The 18792-nt window shown below is 41.1% G+C and overlaps 1 protein-coding gene across 1 annotated transcript in view; it reads right to left on the bottom strand.

Annotated features, from left to right (window-relative positions):
* Nucleotides 1-18792, bottom strand: part of dnah5 (dynein, axonemal, heavy chain 5) — a 428506-nt gene that overhangs the window by 294258 nt on the left and 115456 nt on the right. Inside the window, exons 25-34 of the mRNA XM_041183995.1 lie at nt 15590-15808; nt 14397-14459; nt 12978-13216; nt 9679-9919; nt 8138-8337; nt 6885-7038; nt 6484-6647; nt 5330-5486; nt 2924-3136; nt 1441-1665 (exon numbers count right to left, since the gene is read on the bottom strand). Of these exons, the coding sequence (XP_041039929.1) occupies nt 1441-1665; nt 2924-3136; nt 5330-5486; nt 6484-6647; nt 6885-7038; nt 8138-8337; nt 9679-9919; nt 12978-13216; nt 14397-14459; nt 15590-15808 (1875 nt within the window). The remainder of the gene's footprint in view (nt 1-1440; nt 1666-2923; nt 3137-5329; nt 5487-6483; nt 6648-6884; nt 7039-8137; nt 8338-9678; nt 9920-12977; nt 13217-14396; nt 14460-15589; nt 15809-18792) is intronic.

Genomic DNA, 18792 nt, shown 5'->3' with positions numbered 1-18792 from the left:
TTATAAAGCACCTTTAACATAGTAAACACTGTGCTTCACAGCAGCGTTATTAAACTAAATATGACACCAAGCCATATAAGGGTATATTAGAATTAGGTCTTAATGAGCATCTTAAAGGAAGAAAGGTTCAGGGAGGAAATGTCAGTATGTAGGGCTTTGCCAGCTGAAGGCACAGCTGTCAATGGTGCAACGATTAAAATTGGGGATGCTCAAGAATCCAGAATTGAAAGAAGTGGGGCTGGAAGAAATTACAGATATAGGGAGAGGAAAGACTTGGAGGGATTTGAAAACAAGAATGAGGATTTTAAAACTGAGGCATGGCTAAACCTAGTGCCAATGTAGTTCAGCAAGTACTGTGGTGATGGATGAACAGGTGCGAGTTAGGACACTTGCAGCATGGTTTTGGATAACCTTAGGTTTACAGAGGGTAGAACGTGAGAAGCTGGCCAAGAGCGTGTTGGAATGTCAAACCTAGAGGTAACAAAGGCATGGATGGGGGTTTCAGCAGCAGATGAGCAGAGGTACCAATATGGCACCAGGGTTGCAAGCAGTCTGTTTTAGCCTCAGAGAGGAATGGAGTCAGTGGCTTGGGAACAGAATTTGTGTTGGGGATGGAAAGTAATGCTTTTGGTCTTCCCAATATTTTGGCTACCTGTATGAAAAAATATTGGGAAGACCAAAAGCATTACTTTCCATCCCCAACCTAACAAGTTGTGCACGCTGGCTCAATTAAGATTCTCACGATTGAGATCAATAGATTTTTGCTAAGTAAGGTTGCGTTAGGCATGGGTGAAGGGCAGGCCAAATGGAGTTGGGGTACAGATCTCCTGTGATTTGACTGAACAGCAGAACAGGTTTGAGGAATTGAATGACCTGTTGTGTAGTCCTACCCACAGGGAAAACAAGCCTGGCCTGTAGGAGATTAGGATGTACTTGCACTGAAAGTAACATTCTCTCAAAAAGTCTTACGCAGTCTTTAACCAAATTTATCATAGTGGTGAAAAACATGATATTGGAATCATTGAATAATCCTAGTGGCAAACAAAACATGTATGGTAATGGTAAAAATATACAGAGGCAAAAATATTTTGTATTCCATCAAATATTGTCTTTATAGGTTAGAAGTTGTGCTTAGGAGTTATAAGTATTAACTTTCTCCAAATTTTCTTCTTCAAAATTTTTTAAAGCTATGTTCAGTCTTTTTGTTCAACAAATAAAGACACCTGTCCACATTAAATTTTGCTTGTTCTAAAACAGAATAATAAAAAATAATTAGACTGGGTATCTTTGTTATCATTATACTTTATTGCAATATCACGGTCAATGTCTCACCAAACAATATGTGAGGTTTCAAACCTTTTTTTCAAAACTTTCCATCAGTCAAATAATTCCTTTATTCTGCTTTAATAAAGAGACAAGCTATTCATCTTTAATTCTTACCAGGTCGTCAAAGATATCTCGCTGGTGCACATGGATAGTGATAAGAGTCTCATATTTCACACGGTCCACTGCACTCAAGTCTTTTGTTGTCATGCTGATTAGGGTATTGAGCAAGTCTAAGAACGATTGATTGGTCTTTTGCATCACTTTTCGGTCATACTTGGCATTCGTTAATGCTTCCTCTGAATCCCTTGTCCAGATCATTTGAATTCCAAGTAATCCGACCTTTTAAAAGTAAAAGTGAAGTTTGAAACAATCTGAAATTGAGTATGTTTTAAAGAAAAGTCTGTTTCATGTTGAACATTGAGGTCTGGATATAAAAATTCTGTAATCAAGTGAAAAAATGCCACGTTTCAGCAAATTTACTTCTGATATTTTTCATTTAAATAAATAAGTCTGACCCATTAGGCTCTCATTTTTATTTTGAGTGAAATCCGCCTTTAGTGCATAAAAGATTGATTCTGTCATGGGATGCGATATAGTCCAGAAGTTTACATTTGACGTGCGAGTGCGTGCCTGATACGCCTGAGCGTAATATGACGTCGGGACGCATCGCGCACTCGCATGATATTTAGTTTGGCGAGCACGTGCCAAAGTCGGTTGCATGCCCGCTGATAATTGAAAGGCCTATTAAGGCCATTAACAAGGTAATTAACTTGAAATTTACGTTGCCCGTCCAACCTAACGGTTGGCGGGCAGGCAAAAAGGCCAAGCGGCCTTTACATTTTCTAGGAAACTTCATCCATAAGCGGGATGAGGTTTCCTAAAGCTAACACACATTAAATAAAAACTTTATTTTGAGATTAAAAACATGTCCCATCTCATGTGACAGTCACATGAGGGGACATGTTTTATTAAATTTTTATTGCCCTTAATTTTTTTAAAAAGCGCTTCAATCTCTCTAAGGCAGCTCCATGCCTCAGGGAGATAGAAGTGCTCTTTCACTCACATGCGCGAACCCCACACCAGGCTCAGTTCTCCCTCCTCCCCACCCCCCACGCCCGCACAGGTAGCGCTGAGTGCTGTCGCTCGCGATCCATGCAGGTCGGGCCTTAATTGGCCCGTCCACGGGAAATCGCGGAGCGGAGCTGATCACGGGCAGCATTCGGCTTCCCGACCACCCCCGCCCAATGAGGGAAAAATTCTGGCCATAGAAAAGATCCAATTTCCAGCACAGCCAGCACCTTAAATTAAACAAGTTTGTGAAGCAATTGTATATTAAGAATTTATCTTAAAATATTTCTAGCTACATCTTAAGAGAAGGATTGTGAAAGAAAACAAACAACAGGTAAACTGTAACTCACTGCATCCTCATAAAATAAAAACTAATTGTTATTTTTCAAAGGGTAATTTTACAGAGATTGAAAGAAGATGAAATTCCAACAAAATCGTCTTCTTCACAATGAAATGAGCTTGGCATAAAATATTGAGGTTTCTGCGAATAAATCAAGAGCATATTGTAATCTTTCAATCAGAGACATACCTGTGCTGGATAATAATTAAGAAACTCAACAAGTTGGAAGGTGCTGTCCTGAATGCTCATAGATGCAGAACGAATGATCAGATGGAGTGATTTTTGAGATTCCACAAGTAAAGCATTTAGCCAGACTTCTACATTTCCTTCTGCCATGACAGGCTTATCCAATTCAATAACTTCGCCCTCACGTGAAGAAATAGCCAAAATACGGTCATATACCTGTTAATGTACATATAGTAACTCTGTGATGTCTCCTAGTTGTTATATACCCATATTACAGTATTAACTGTTACAAATACAAAGTTTATAAGATAATGGCAACTTGGGGCTGTCTCTTTAACTTAGGGTAAAATGGAGGAATAAAGGGGGTCATGTGACTTATTCTGAATTCTTCCTGACAAGAAGCTTGGGTGGCTTGGCTGTTGAAGGTTAAAGGGAGGGCCTAAAGTTGTTTTACTGGGAAGAAGGTACAAAATGTTCACAATGGCATGAGCATCTGTAATGACTGTGGGTGGATTATTAGGGCCAGATTTTCACAGTCATGGAGGCGCCACAGAACTTTAAAAATGGCGGAAGGGGCCCAGACCATCACTCTCCCCATTTCTGACAGGACCCATTTTCACTGGTAGGGGAAAGGGGTGAGGCATGACTCACACATGAGGGAAACCCGAACTCAGCAGGGCCATTAGAACTCCGTGCTGAGCTCAAACAGACCCTTTTTTCGCTATGGCAATGGCTTTATCCTGCAGTGTGGGGGTTACAAAGTTGAAGAATAGATAAGCTATGTAGAACTGTCAAGCTGGAAAGCTATTTAAATCACCAGTCCTTTAAAAATTTGAAAAAAAGCTTGCCTGAGTCAGCAAGAATCGAAAAAATCTGTTCTAGCAGTTACAATGGGGGGGCAGTTGGTGGTGGATATGAGTTGACAGGGATAGGGCATGATAATTGGATGATGGGGCATGAGAGGTGAGGGCTTGTGGGCCCAATATTTAACAAAACAATTCAGATCTACATCTGGGGACAGCGAGCCCAACACCATCCTGCACCCACATCCCCCTAACCCCAGGGCAAATATTGGGGTACATTTGGGGCACGTTTCCTGAGGCAGTGCATTGACCATGAAAATTTCCTGACTCAAGCTACCCATCTTGGGAGCAAAAGTCTGGCCCTTAGTCCGCAAGTCTCATAGGGAGATGTTATGAATGTTAGCTTTTCTAATTGGTCATACTTTAAATTGTCTATTTAAATCTAAGATAGAATAAAGTTGGAGAGTCTAAAGAATAGAAAATTAGCATTTCTACCTCGATACAAGGCCCATGCAATTTACGTTGCCATGGAGCTGGACTTTGAGGGGGGGGGAAGAGTCCATAGCAAGCCATTGTAGTATTGGCTTGCAGGATTTTCTAAGATATCCCTGAAACTCAATGATAGGGGGGTCTGCAGGATTCTGAGAGAGAAAGACAGCAGAGAGATGGTGGCAACCAGTCCTGCACCTGAAGCGGAAAAAATGCTGTCTTTATTGTTCACCATGCAGAAGGCAAATGGGACCTCATGCTCAGATTGAAAAGACCAAATTTGTTAGGATTTAAACAAGGCTGGAAGATTTACCTAGCTTTGGCTAGAGGCAGGAATTTCCAGGGTAACCCTCACAGTGAAAGTCAGTTCAGGGATTAGAAGTTACCCAGCTCATATAGGTAAAAGGTAGCAGGCCATTGGGAGCAGAGAATAACTTTGGACTGCTCCTGAGGATAAAGTGTCCACTTGAGGGACATAGTAAAGTTAACTGTGGTGTGGGATTGTTGGTCATGTTAGAAGTCACATTTGGGATCTTTTCTGTAGTTTAAACTATAAGTTCCTTACAATGTTGCTTTAAGTTTGTTTATTATAGTAAAAGTCTTAAAACTTGAAATCTTGTGTGATCTTTTCCGTCAGTCACGGGAATTCAAATATCTTTTTAAAAGTTATTGGTGTCTAAGGGGATTGCAACATAACTTCCAATCAAAATAATTGTTCTCAGCAGCTCTGTAATCTAATGAATTCAATTATTAATTTCAATTTGTGTTGATCACTGGAGTTTTGCTCTTGCCCTGGGGCAGATTTCCCATTTTTCAGTCGTGATATAGGGTTCAATTTTCGGAGGCACTGGCTGCACATGTTTGCTTCAGGCGGCTCGATTTTCAGTTCATTTGAATGAATGGACAGAAATTTAGCAGGTTCCATTAAACACCAGTTGTCTCCCTTGCTCGATTTTCCTTTATGCACTGCTCAGGTGATCATTTGTGCTGAAGCAAAATAAAAGAAAAATCTGCCCTCTATTGTGCTAGTTCAAATAAAATGGGGTATTAAACTCAACTTTTTAAATATTGAAGATAAAAAGCATGAATCAACTAACTCCCTTGTTCTTTACCTTACCCGATCATGGAAGTGGGCAGTTTTGAGGTTATCAAAAACATTCAACAGGTGTGCCTGAATAGTGTGAGAATCTGAAGCCTGACCAAGAATTTCGAGAAGTGCTGGGTCAGATACAAAAAAGAACCGGGGAAAAGACAGCCGTTTCTTTTCGAGGTACCTGGAATACAACAAGATAAACAAAGTAAAAATAATGAGAATTCACATCCAACCTCGTAGAAGGTCAAATGGCGTACAACCATACAAGACGGACCCTCCTAGCATCACTGCAGGTGTCCCAAACTTTGCAGTATTTGGATTTCTGCAGGGATCCCATTGACTACATTGTACAAGTTGTGATTTGATTAAAAGCTTAAACAAAGTTATAATGGCTATTCCGATGTAAAATTACAGACAATTTACAAATGTGCCCAACCTCATTAAAATTTGGCAGTTTTATTAAAATCAGGTAAAGTGGGAATGGAGCAGAAATTCATCTTTGACAGTAGCTCAAATGGATGGTATCACATTGATTGCCTATTGTACATCCCACCTGATATTCAATGCAATGAAACTGACTTTCTTGCAGGTTGCATAACAGGTGTCTGAGACTATAGCATTGCTTCGCACTATCACCCAGAGGAATTCTGCACCAACGTTAGTTGTCACAAGCTGGATGTTCATGACTACACACAGCACATCTCTTTTAAAATGAAATTCAGCGTCTAGCAGTACGACATTTCAAGATTTCAAAAATACAAAAGAAGAATCAGTGTTCAATAGGGAGATGAACATGCAAGATAAGGACAGGTAGACAAGGCCAACCATAACATTTAACTTCTGCTTCTCATAATATGAAGATTAAAATGAATAGTTATGAGGCTTTAGTTCAACTAGAGAAAACTAATAGAAATGTTTTGCAGTACAATGTATTTCTATTGCTTAACATTTTAAATTTAAAGAAACTCATTTTACAGATAACATTGCAAAAACTAAACTATGGACTCAAAAATTAAGCTACATTCACAAGGTTCCAAACAAAAAATTAACTAAACTAAGCACATTTTAAAGAACTGAGTCGGATTTCAAAATTCAAAATCTGACCCCAATCAGTTTGACTGAAACAGATCTGCCTATGCCAGTGCAGCTAACAGCAGCTCTTTGGGTTAAAGTCTTACCCAGTCAAAGACTTCTGACAGATTTCCAACTGTTCTAGTAAATGTGGTAAAAGCTGCCCCATGGTTTCATCACCCACACAGCAGTGCACTACATTCGGAGTCTCATGTGCCCGAGTCATGATCTTCACCCAAGATTTGTCAATGTTTGAAAAACGTTTGGCTTCCTGTAGTCAAAAACAGTGAAAAAATCAATCGTAAAATAAAGGTTTAGTAATTCTGCCATTTCCACATCCCTACATAATATTCTCGTCATCACAAATAAACCAGCTAAGGTTCTTTGACACCCAGCTTCCAAAGAAAGTGGAATTTCATTCTGACAAGAGAAAGCCTGGGATTTTGTTCCAACCTAGGGAACCTGATCGATTTTATTAAAGCAAAACTTCATCCAACCATTTCCATACCTTTGGGAGCTGCTTAGCAATGTCTCCACCTACAAAAACAGCTTCCAAATAAATCCATAGGTTCTGTACAGTCATCCAGTTTTCAACAATATCAGTCGTGTTAGATAGATTATGGACCCATTTCTGAATCTGTGTCTTGAAAGGGGTATTATACCTGACATAAAACAAAGCACAACACAATCAAAAGGAATGCATCAAAAGGAACTACATTTGTACAATTGCCCCAATCCTACGACATCCATTTTATCAACAATCTTTCAAAATATGCATATTAAAAGACAAGGATTAACATACAATGGCGCAAATCTTCCATTCTCCAGACCATTGGAGACCAGACACATGACCCAAGATGCGCACCAGGACCCTGTGGAAGCCCGGAAGCACTGACATAGTGGGAACAGGCAGGGAAATTTCAACTTCCGATGGGCAATTCCCTTGCTCCCCAGGACTCTCTGCAAATGTCTCCAATTCTGAGTTAGAGTTGGAGACTTCAGACAGTTCCGATGTACTTGCCTGGATAGTTACCCAGGAAATGCTAGACAGATTAAAACTAGTCTAACACATGCGTAACTCCAGAACTGACACCCCAACCACTCACACTGACCCTCCGACTTCCCCTTCAACCCCAACTACCCCCGCAATCCAACCTGACTAACCCTCCCAACCACCCAACTACTCCCTGGCCCCACCCCTCGACCCAACCCTTCCCACCTATGCTACCAGCCCGACCACCTGACTACCCCCCACCTCCAACCAAACCTGCTACTCCCCATCAACCAGCTACTCCTCCCAACCAGCCTGACTATTCCCTGGCCCACCTACCCAATCACGCACCTGCCACTTCACCATCTGCCACCTGACTAACCTGCCACCCTACCGATTTACTCATTCACCCACTCACCCGTTCAATAACATTCTCACCAGACAGGAGCTAGTGCCATATAAAAGGGGCAGTCCTGTCCGCCACCCCAACTCTACAGTGCTGTAAAGGAGCTCTTGGAGGAACGTTGTGTTCCGCATTTCTGGGAAAGCTGGGCTCTGAAGACCCTGCAAGAAATGTGGAGAATCGTCGAAGCGGGGTAAAGATCGAGTGGAGTGGCAATTGGACAATGACTGCCGCTCTTCAGAAGATCCTGGTCATTATGTAACGGTTTGAAAAAACATCTAAATCAAGACATGAAAATCTGTTTTTATAATGGACAGCCAACTCATTTGAGACAAAATTATGAATAAGATGTCCGTGCCCTGCTAACCTGTTACTCATCAGTGAGCCCAAGACCATCAAACTGTCCTCCATACTGGTAATGATTTCTGATGTACTGTCCCCTCTCAGCAGAAGTTCACCACGTGTTTTGAAACTGGCAAAAGTGAATGTTTTGCTATCCCATTCTGCTATAACCTGCTTCAATTTCTGCTCAATGTCTTTTTCTTTCACTGCACTAATGCAAATATCCTGCAATGAATAAACAAAACAGACAACTCCTGTCATGATGTTTTAACTGAAGGATCTTGCTTGTAGGTGAGGAATTTTAAATAAAAACAATATGCAAATGTTTGAAACAACCATCATGAAATCAAATATTATTCAAGTATTATAATAAAATGTATAAACATAATTATGTTTTCAGCTTATATTTTCAATTTAAAAAACATATATTTGAAAAGAATGACAATTAAGTGTATATGGGGCTTTACATATAGTTGATGCTTGTAGGTATTGTACTGTAGGTTAGAAATTGCTCAAATTTTTATATTTATCAAATATATTTTCAGGTTAGCATTCTGGTCTGTCCAGACCACAAACCACCTGCGGCTAATGAAGAAATAACATAATCCCAGGGCTTTTGCTACTGCAAACCAGGATTAATGTGCAGACAACAGCATCTGGGAAATGTCCTTCCAAATATCTCCCTGAAGTGAGAAGCCTGGCTTCCACATGCCAACAGCAACACAGCAGATAACTGGCAATTCTGCAGGGGAAAAGTCAAGCCTAAATTTTCCTTATCCCCATTTACCAGCGATAACATTGAGCAATGAAGTCCTGATGCACAAGTCACCATCCCACCTACCCAGTAACTTTCTTTTAAAAAAACGTCTTTCACAAAAAAAGCAGCAGTGAAATTGTTATTTCAAAATATAGTAGTATGATAAATCAGAAACATCTGATTTGATTCTTAAACATTATTCTTTATGGATCAGGTACTTTTGTGACAATAAAACCTTTTAGCTGGACATTGGTCAAACTCATGACCACAAGAGGGTTAGGAGTGCATTATGGAAAATTTAATGTTTAGGCATTGTGGATCAGAATGCAATTCAAAATTCAGAATATGCTGCTTCTAGATTTTGACTAAATGGTGTCAGGGATAATTTATCGTTTTTTTAAAACAAGTAAATATGTAAATATTTATATTTTTCCTGTTTAATTAACTTTAGGTTGTCAATGAAGTTTCCTGCAGGTTGATTCTACAATTTGCAAAAACCTGATTGGTTCATGAAAATAAGTTCCTATAAAGATATTTGGAAAATTAATGGAAAAAAGGTGGGCTTCCAACACGCCCTATTTCAAAAACTGTAAAGTATAATGAAAGGAAGTTGTGTATGTTAATTTTTTAAAGATACCTCCAACTAAAGGTCTCAAAAGTGTGTAAATTTGGGTGAAATGCCAGTAATGTTTATTGTTGCGCCAGACAAGATATTATGGTATTCAACAACAAAATTAGATATTCATATCATTCTCTTAAGACTGTGCATCCTACAAAATCATTCCATATTTTAAACATAGAACACCTACCTCAATTTCCTCTTTGTATTTCAGTATTGAGGCTTCCATTATGTTTCTCAGCTTGAAAGTTTCACTTTCCACATCAAAGTTGTGCCCCGTGGTTTCTGCAATTCGCTTCCAATGCCGTAACATCATAGCTTTGTTTGACATGTGCTCCAGGAGTGGGCAGCACTCATTGAAATCATCAATGGTTTGCTTCAGGTCCAGGAACGCTTGCCATTCTTTCAAAGCACGAGGAAGCTTGCGACATCTGAAGTATAATAAAAATAATAGAAATACAAATAGTAAGGTCAGTAAAATATAATTCTATTTTTAGATTGCAAGATCACAGCCATCACCTATGTGATGGCAGTGATCTTGCAATCTACATATATATACACATTATTTTTTAGATGATCAAGGCAAAGGAGGTTAATGTTGGGTGAGGGAATAATCAAGTTTTGCATCAAGTGGTATTGTTAAGTACTTTGTGGTCAGGTTTAGCTGTAGAATAAAAGGGGAAAAATTTATAGATTCCCATGAGCTCATTTCAGAAATCTGGATATCCACCCGCATGATTTTCCAACATTATGTGCATTCATCCCAAATATGGAGAGGCAAATTATCATGCCAAGGGCTCAAATATAAAAAATTACCTTAAAGCTTACTCTCAGCTATCCCATCAATGTACCTGACAGGAGTTTATTTTCAAAATAACCTAAGGAATTTTTTAACTGAAATAACAATTGAAATGATTATCCTTGCATTTTCTAGAGAATGTCACTTTATTTTATTTTAAAATACATTACAAGATGTAGTTGAAACTGTGCCCTAAGACAAAATATAGCACTATTGGCCTGATTGATGAGAATGACTATGGCAATAATTTTACATGTTGGCCAATGGGATGTTTATATTTCTTGCAGCTGCAGCAGCCTGAAAAACATCATCAAGAAGAAAAGAATTGTAACAGCATGGGGATAATGCAGCTATATTTTAAAAATATAACACTTTTGAGGTCCTGGTGAGCGGGATGACGTCGGGAGGAACCCCCGACATCACCCCGGTCCATTTAAATATTCAGGAAGGCGGGCGGATAGCAAAATCAGCTGTCCGCCTGCTGACCTGTCAAAGGCCAACTGAGGCCATTGACAGGCTAATTAAGGTAGTTAAAGGGCCTGCCCGTCCAATAATAAGGCTGGCGGGCAGACCAAGAGCCCCAGCGGGCAATAAAAAAAACATAAAATCTCATCCACTGGCAGGATGAGGTTTCATGTCCGCTTTAAAAATGTTTAATAAATTTTATGTCATATTTATTAACATGTCCCATCTCGTGTGACATGTTAATAATTTTTTTATTTTTCCATTTTTTAAGTTTGTAAACCTTTCAGCGCTCTCCCTGAGACAGCACTTAGTCTCAGGGAGCAGTGCGCTCTTTCGTGCGCATGTGTGAAAGAGCGCACTTTGACAGTTGGGGAATCTCTCCCCACACCCCCGCATAGGAAGCGCATAGCACTTCCTGTCGGGCAGGCCGCTGGGCGGGCTTTAATTGGCCCACCCACTTATAATGGCGGCAGGGACTGCTCACCAACCTAGGGCAAAATTCTGCCCATAAATGCAGCCAGGTTGGCCCATTACTCAGCTATATTGTTAAATGCATAGGAGCATTATCCTGTTACCAAGCTACACATTAAATAAGAGGTAAAACAAGCATTTCTGACGCTCTCCAAATTGTTCATTTATTTACTATTATGGCTGCCAATTAGAGGACAAGGTATGCCTGTCGTTAAAGTATAGTGCTGCACGTTCTATCTATAATTTATTTTGAAAATAAAGCTATATCATGGAGATTCTCAGAAGATACACTAATGTACTAACATTGCATCTTAATTGCCACACCAGCCATCTTAATTATCTCTCAATAATGATATTTTACATTTTATGGTCCTTTCAAAGTAAGCATATGTCAGGTACTGGGACACAGCAGAAAATGGCCAGCAAGCCAATGAAAGATTATTATGAGCTTGTTCCAAGAAGAGGGTGTTAAGGAGGACTTGACAGAGAAAAGAGACAAAAAAAAACTGTGGATGCTGGAAATCCAAAACAAAAACAGAATTACCTGGAAAAACTCAGCAGGTCTGGCAGCATCGGCGGAGAAGAAAAGAGTTGACGTTTCGAGTCCTCATGACCCTTCGACAGAACTGAAAAGAGACGCTGTGAAGAGATATTTTTGTAGGGAATTCCAAAGAGTAGAACGTGTGCTGCTGAAGGCTGCCAGCAATTATAAGTCAAAGTGTAGTGTGGATGCAAAATAGGGTGGAGTTAGTTCAACAGAGAGCTCAGTATGGGCTGTAGAGCTGAAAAGAGAATACAGAAATAGAGAGGAGTTGGATAACAAAAGGATTTGACTATATATATATATATAAAATGTGAAATGTTAAGTAATGGTAAGCCATTGCAGGTCAGTAAAAATGGGGGTGAATGACAAGAATGTCGACACAGGCAGCTAGAATTTATGAAGGGTGGAGGAGGGCAGATACTTAGACAGCATTTAAGTAATTCAGTCTTGAGGTGACAAAAGCATGCATAAGGGTTTCCGCAATAGATCGCGAGAGGTAAGGGGAGATCTTATTCTGACCTCAACTCTTCAGGCATAGACCTTGCTAGGGTGCCCAGTTTTCCTGGGCAGCAGCACAGCCTGGATGTTGGGCAGGGCCCCACCCTGGGCTATGGTGACCCCTCCCAGCAACTTGTTGAGCTCCTTGTCGTTATCAATGGCAGGCTGCAGGTGGCGGGGATGATGCAGGTCTTCTTGTTGTCCCGGGCCGCGTTGCCGGCCAGCTCGAGGATCTCGGCTGGCAGGTACTCAAGAATAGCTGTCAAGTAGACGGGGGCTCTGGCCCCGACCCGCTCGGCATAGTGGCCCTTGTACAGTTGCCAGTGGATATGGCCAACGGGGAACTGGAGACCAGCTCTGAAGGAGCAAGTCTTGGCCTTGGCGCGCCCTATGTCTCCAGTTTTACTGTGACCAGACATCTTTCAGGGTTAGCACTGGTGGACAATATTATGCAAATAGAATTAGGCAGTCCATGTGATGAAAAGGATATGAAGTTGGAAGCAAAAATAAGGTAATTTTTGTTCTTAAGCTTCCGGACAATGAAAAAAATAAAGAATATTTGTAGCTAAGGAAATAACTAGTTTAATAATAATTGAAGGGGCCCCATGTACATGTGCAGAAGCCTACAACTTGAAAATAACAGCACAATGACAATTTTCAATCGACAAAAATATGTTAATAATTAACTTCTTCGCCAAAACCTAACAGTTACCTGGTCTGAAATTCCATAAGCTCATTGTTGATTTTTTCAATGTTGACCTCTGACCACAGGATGTCATAGTAACTGCTGACTGTATTGATCACATTGTTGTACAACCCATATAGCTTCTGAAGTAACGTCAACTGTTTTTTTATTTCCAGTAGCTGAGGATATTCAGTGACAGACAAGCCAAACAGTTCTTCACCACCTGTGTATGTGATGTACTTACGAAACAGGTTGTCAAATTGATTCTGGCAGCAAAACAAAGTAAAACATATACAATCTCTCTCTGTAAACCACACAAATAGTAAATATTAGTGGTCTGATGAGCAGTAGAGTGAAGTGGTAGAAAATGATTTCCCTATTATGAGTCAGAAATACTGAGGCTGTAGGCAAAGACCATTGTTGCAAAATTGGGTTGCTCCTGTAAGCTGTTTTGGTACCAAAATGGCACATGCACATTTCTGGTGCAGATTGCAGCTGAAGCCATTTTGAGTAGCACAGATGCAGAGAGTATGCAGAGAAAGGAAATGACATGGTTCAGCGCATAATGCCGATTTGATCTCAGTGGTGCCATTTTCAAGCTCAGTGCTCTAGCTAACAGTCTCTTAACTTCACCCAGCTGAACATGCATTCAGCCACAGGAAGGATTCCCCCTGCCAATGCTACGTAAAGGCATTACCAACTACTCTCAGGTTAGTTGCTGATATGTAGGCATTTGTGACAGTTATTCAAAGTTGCTGAAATTTAGAGAAAGTGATGTTGGAAATGGTGAAATCCTTGGTTCTGACTTCAAGGGTTCCTTACAGTGGCTGTGAACGTGACCAAGGAGATGAATTTATTTGCATTGGGTTACTTCCAGTCTGGAGCAGGTGATATTTCAAACATGTTTCAGTTTGCCTTCCACTGTTGTGTGAGGAAGGTCACTGAGGCTCTATTTGCAAATAAAAAGTAGGTAGAGCAAGGAAGTGGCTTGTTCAGGATAGCAGGCTTCCCCATGGTGCACAAATCTGCTGAGCCACGCAGCCACTCAACACACATTTAGCACTGGCAGCACAATAGAATTATGGCAATAAACAGGCTGTATGAAGTTTTCATGCTGCCTGCGTTGGAAGGAACTGGCACAGGTTAATCACATGTTGTGATCCCCCAAACTGTTTTGGGGATGAGCCAATTTTGCCTCATGTATTTCTCCGGAATGAGGTAAGGAAAATGTAAAATGTAATGCTCCTTAGCATCTATTATCCTTCGGTTATTCTATGAACTCAGTTATCAGTATGATGATTGCAGGGCTGGTCCGGCAACTGAGAGGGTTCAGTTCAAAACACTCCATAATGATTTATGAAACTGAATTCAATACAATCTAGGAAGTTGTAGGCGATGCTCAGCAAAATGTTCATAAAATCTGTGTCCATAACAAGAGCAACATACCTGAAAAATTATGAGTCTATCACTGGCATCCTGTGGTGCCAAGCCTATAACCATTGGTCCTTCCTATAGTAAATAAAAACACAGCTTACTTGTGATCCATTGTAAACAGTTAAGTATTTACAAAATTTTCTAATAGGTAGAGTCTCAAAATGCTTATCGAGAAATTATCAGATAACATTTGCAGATTTAGAGCTATTGTCATAGAAAAATGTTTCGAAATAAATCACTCCATGGGTGCGATTTTCCACACCCACCCCACCCCACCCAGCCCCCGCTGCCAGGATTGTCCTGTCTCGCTGCAAGTCAATGAACTTCTGGCTGAGGCGCAGCGTTGTCTGCGGCCCATATTTCGGGCGTTACAAACAATAACACAGTTAACAATTTTCATTGTATATTTCTCGGACCAGGATTTCCCGGTTGGCGAGTGGTGGGCAGGGCCTGCTTGCCGACGTGTAACATGATGTGGGATGGCTTCGGATGGAAATCCCGACATCACCCCGCCCCATTTCAATTTTCAGGTCGGCGGGGGCTCAGCAGAATCAACTGTCATCTGCTGACTGTCAATGGCCTATTGGGCCTTTGACAAACTCATTAAAGTAATTAGTGGACCTATCTGTCCAACCTTAAGGTTGGCGGCCAGGCCAGGAGCCCTGGTGGGCATTAGAGAAAGCATGAAACCTCATCCACAGGCGGGATGAGGTTTCATTTAGGCTTTTAAAAATGTTATAGGAATGTCTTTGAAAGTGATGGACATGTCCCAACTCATGTGACAGTGTCACATGAGGGGACATGACAGGGAAATTTTTTATTTCTATTTTTAAGATTTTTAGTGTGGAGCTGATCTACCTGAGGCAGCACTTAACCACGGGGAGATGCGTGCACTCTTTTGTGCGCACTCTTGGCTCACGGAATTCCACCCCGCCCGCACAGGAAGCACATAGCTCTTCATGGTGGATGTCACGCTGGGCGGGCCTTAATTGGCCCGCCCATGTAAAATGGTGGCACGCCCGCAATCTGGGGTGCCAATTGGAGGCGTGCCTCCACGCGCCCACTCCTAAAATTCTCCCCAACGGGGGGGAAATTCTGCCCTTGGAAAATAAAACAAAAATGATTTTTAAATAAAGAATATATTCGTTTCAGTCAGCAAAACATAAATATTCAATTGACTCATTCTAATTTTTGTATCAGCTTACCTTTTCATAATCCACATAAAACTCATTGCAGTCATCAATGAAGATCTGCACATTATTGATCAGTTCTCCTCTGAAATTTGGCTGCAAGGCAACTAGTTCATTCTGAATCTCACTTGCACGCACCAGCAGTTTTTCCCAAGTGTAGCGAAGAGTGTCTACCTTCTCTATCTCTTCCTTGGCCACAAGCAATTCAAATTTGTTTAACATCGCATAAGATTCCTATTAAAATGGCAAAAAATAGTTTACATGGCACAGTTCAATCTAAAATAATGGCTGTAACATGCCACAGGGCAAAAAAAAATTAAAATAGTAATACTCTGGCAAACGTTTAATAGAAGAGTTCATTTATACTCCCTTTACTCCACATAAAACTGCACTACCAACATTCGGCAGTGGTGTGAAGCACAAGTCACTGCTCATGTGCATCAGTACACATTTTCCTAAATGGAAAAGAATTATGCTTACAGTCTGGTCTCATCAAATGGTGCAAACAAGGAGGATTGAAATATGCTTTTCACCAGCCACTGAAACAGTCTAAAGGCTTCATCTTGTAATATCTTATATTTCCTCCAATGCTATCCTGAACCAACAGCTATGCATTGCACTTTTATTGCTGTTACACCAAAATTGCAACATGGCACTGGTTTTAGTGTCATGAGTCATAGAGGTCTACAGCACAGAAAAAGCCCCTTCGGACCATCGAGTCTACGCCGGTCAAACAAGTACCTAACTATTTTAATCCCACTTTCCAGCACTAGGCCCATAGCCTTGTATGCCATAGCATCACAAGTGCACATCCAAATACTTCTTAAATATTATGAAGGTATCTGCCTCTACCACCCTTTCAGGCAATGAGTTTCAGATTCCCACCACCCTCTGGGTGAAAATATTCCTCCTCACGTCCTTTCTAAACCTCCTACCCCTTACCTTAAATCTATGCTCCCTGGTTATTATTCCCTCCACCAAGGGGAAAAGTTCCTTCCTGTCTACGCTATCCATACCGCTCATAATTTTATGCACCTCAATTATGTCCCCTCTCAACCTCCTTTATTCCAGGGAAAATAATCCCAGTCTATCCAAACTCTCCTCATAACGAAAACTCTCCAGCCCAGGCAACATTCTGGTAAATCTCATCTGCACTCTCTCTAGTGCAATCACATCCTTCCTATAATGTGGATTCCAGAACTGCATGCAATACACTAGCTGTGGCCTAACCAGCATTTTATACAGTTCCAGTATAACCTCCCTGTTCTTATATTCTATGCCTTGGCTAATAAAGGCACGTATCCCATATGCCTTCTTAACCACCTTATCTACCTGTCCCGCTACCTTAGGGGACCAGTGGACATGCACACCAAGGTCCCTCTGGTCTTCGGTACTTCCCAGGGTCCTACCATTCATTGTGTATTCCTGTGCCATGTTTGTCCTGCCCAAGTGCATCACCTCATACTTATCCAGATTAAATTCCATTTGCCACTAATCAGCCCATTTGATCAGCCCGTCTTTTTCCTCCTTAAATCTAAAGCTATCCTCCTCACTATTTACCACCCCACCAATTTCCATGTCATCCGCAAACTTCCTGATCAACCCGGCTACATTTAAGTCTAATATGTTTATATATACCACAAACAGCAAGGGACCCAACACCGATCCCTGTGGATCCCCGCCGGACACAGGCATCCAGTCACAAAAACACCCCTCAACCATCACCCTCTGCTTCCTGCCACTCAGCCAATTCTGGATCCAATTTGCCAAAATGCCTTGGATCCCATTGGCTCTTACCTTCATTATCAGTCTCCCATGTGGGACCTTATCAAAGGCCTTGCTGAAGTCCAAGTAGACTAGATCAAAGGCATTGTCTTCATCGATAAACCTGGTTACCTCTTCGAAAAATTAATTCAAATTGGTCAGACATGACCTCCCCTTAACAAAACCATGCTGACTGTCCTTGATTAATCCCTGCCTCTCTAAGTGTAGATTAATTCTGTACCTCAGATAGTTTCCAATAGTTTCCCCACCACTGAGGTTAGACTGACTGGCCTGTAGTTCCCTGGTTTATCCCTTCCTCCCTGCTTGAATAACGGGACCACATTAGCTGTCCTCCAGTCCTCTGGCGCCTCTCCTGTGGCCAGAGAGACATTGAAAATTATTGGCCACACCCCTGCTATCTCTTCCCTTGTCTCACTCAACAGCCCAAGATACAGTTCATCCAGGCCTGGAGATTTATCTACTGTTAAGCCTGCCAGACCACTTAGAACTCCTTCTTTTCTATGCTAATTTCTTTAATTATATCACAGTCCTTCTGCCTGATTTCCATACCCACGTTGTCCCTCTCACTTGTGAACTCCGACACAAAGTATTCATTTAGAACCCTACCTACAGCTTCTGGCTCCACACACAAATTCAACTATGGTTCTTAATGGGCCCTACTCTTTCCCTAGTTATCCTCTTACTCTTAACGCACTTGTAAAATAACTTTGGATTTTCCTTTATTTTACCTGCCAATGTTTTTTCATGCCTCCTTTTCGCTCTTCTAATTTCCTTTTTAAGTTCCCCCTACACATTTTATACTCCTCCAGGGCTTCTGCTGTTTTGAGCCCTCGGTATCTGCCATAAGCTTCCCTTTTTCTCTTTGTCCAATTCTGTATATCCCTCGACATCCAGGGTTCCCTGGATTTGATGGTCCCACCTTTTATCTTTACTGGAATACATTGGCCCTGTACTCTCCCCATTTCCTTTTTGAATGAGTCCCACTGCTCTGACGCAGATTTACCTAAAAGTAGCTGCTCCCAGTCCACTCTAGCCAAATCATATCTGATCTTATTCAAATCAGCCTTCCTCCAATTTAGAACTCTGATTTCTGGCCCATCCTTGTCCTTTTCCATAACAACCTTGAATCTAACGGAGTTATGATCACTATATGCAAAATACTCCCCCACTGAACCTCCACCACTTGCCGGCTTCGTTGCCTAAAATTAAGTCCAGGACTGCCCCCTCTCTTGTAGAGCCTTCTACATTCTGGCTTAAAAAGCTCTCCTGGTTGCACTTTAAGAGTTCTGCTCCCTCTAAACCTATCACATTATGACTAACCCAGTTAATGTTAGAGAAGTTGAAATCTCCCACTATCACTACCCTATTAGTTTTACACTTCTATGAAATGTGCCTACATATCTGTTCTTCTATTTCTCTCTGACTGTTGGGGG

The sequence above is a fragment of the Carcharodon carcharias genome, chromosome 3, assembly GCF_017639515.1.
Source record: "Carcharodon carcharias isolate sCarCar2 chromosome 3, sCarCar2.pri, whole genome shotgun sequence".
NCBI classification, from domain to species: Eukaryota; Metazoa; Chordata; class Chondrichthyes; order Lamniformes; family Lamnidae; genus Carcharodon; species Carcharodon carcharias.
The sequence above is the reverse complement of the archived record's forward strand: the minus strand, read 5'-3'. Positions and strand labels throughout refer to the sequence as shown.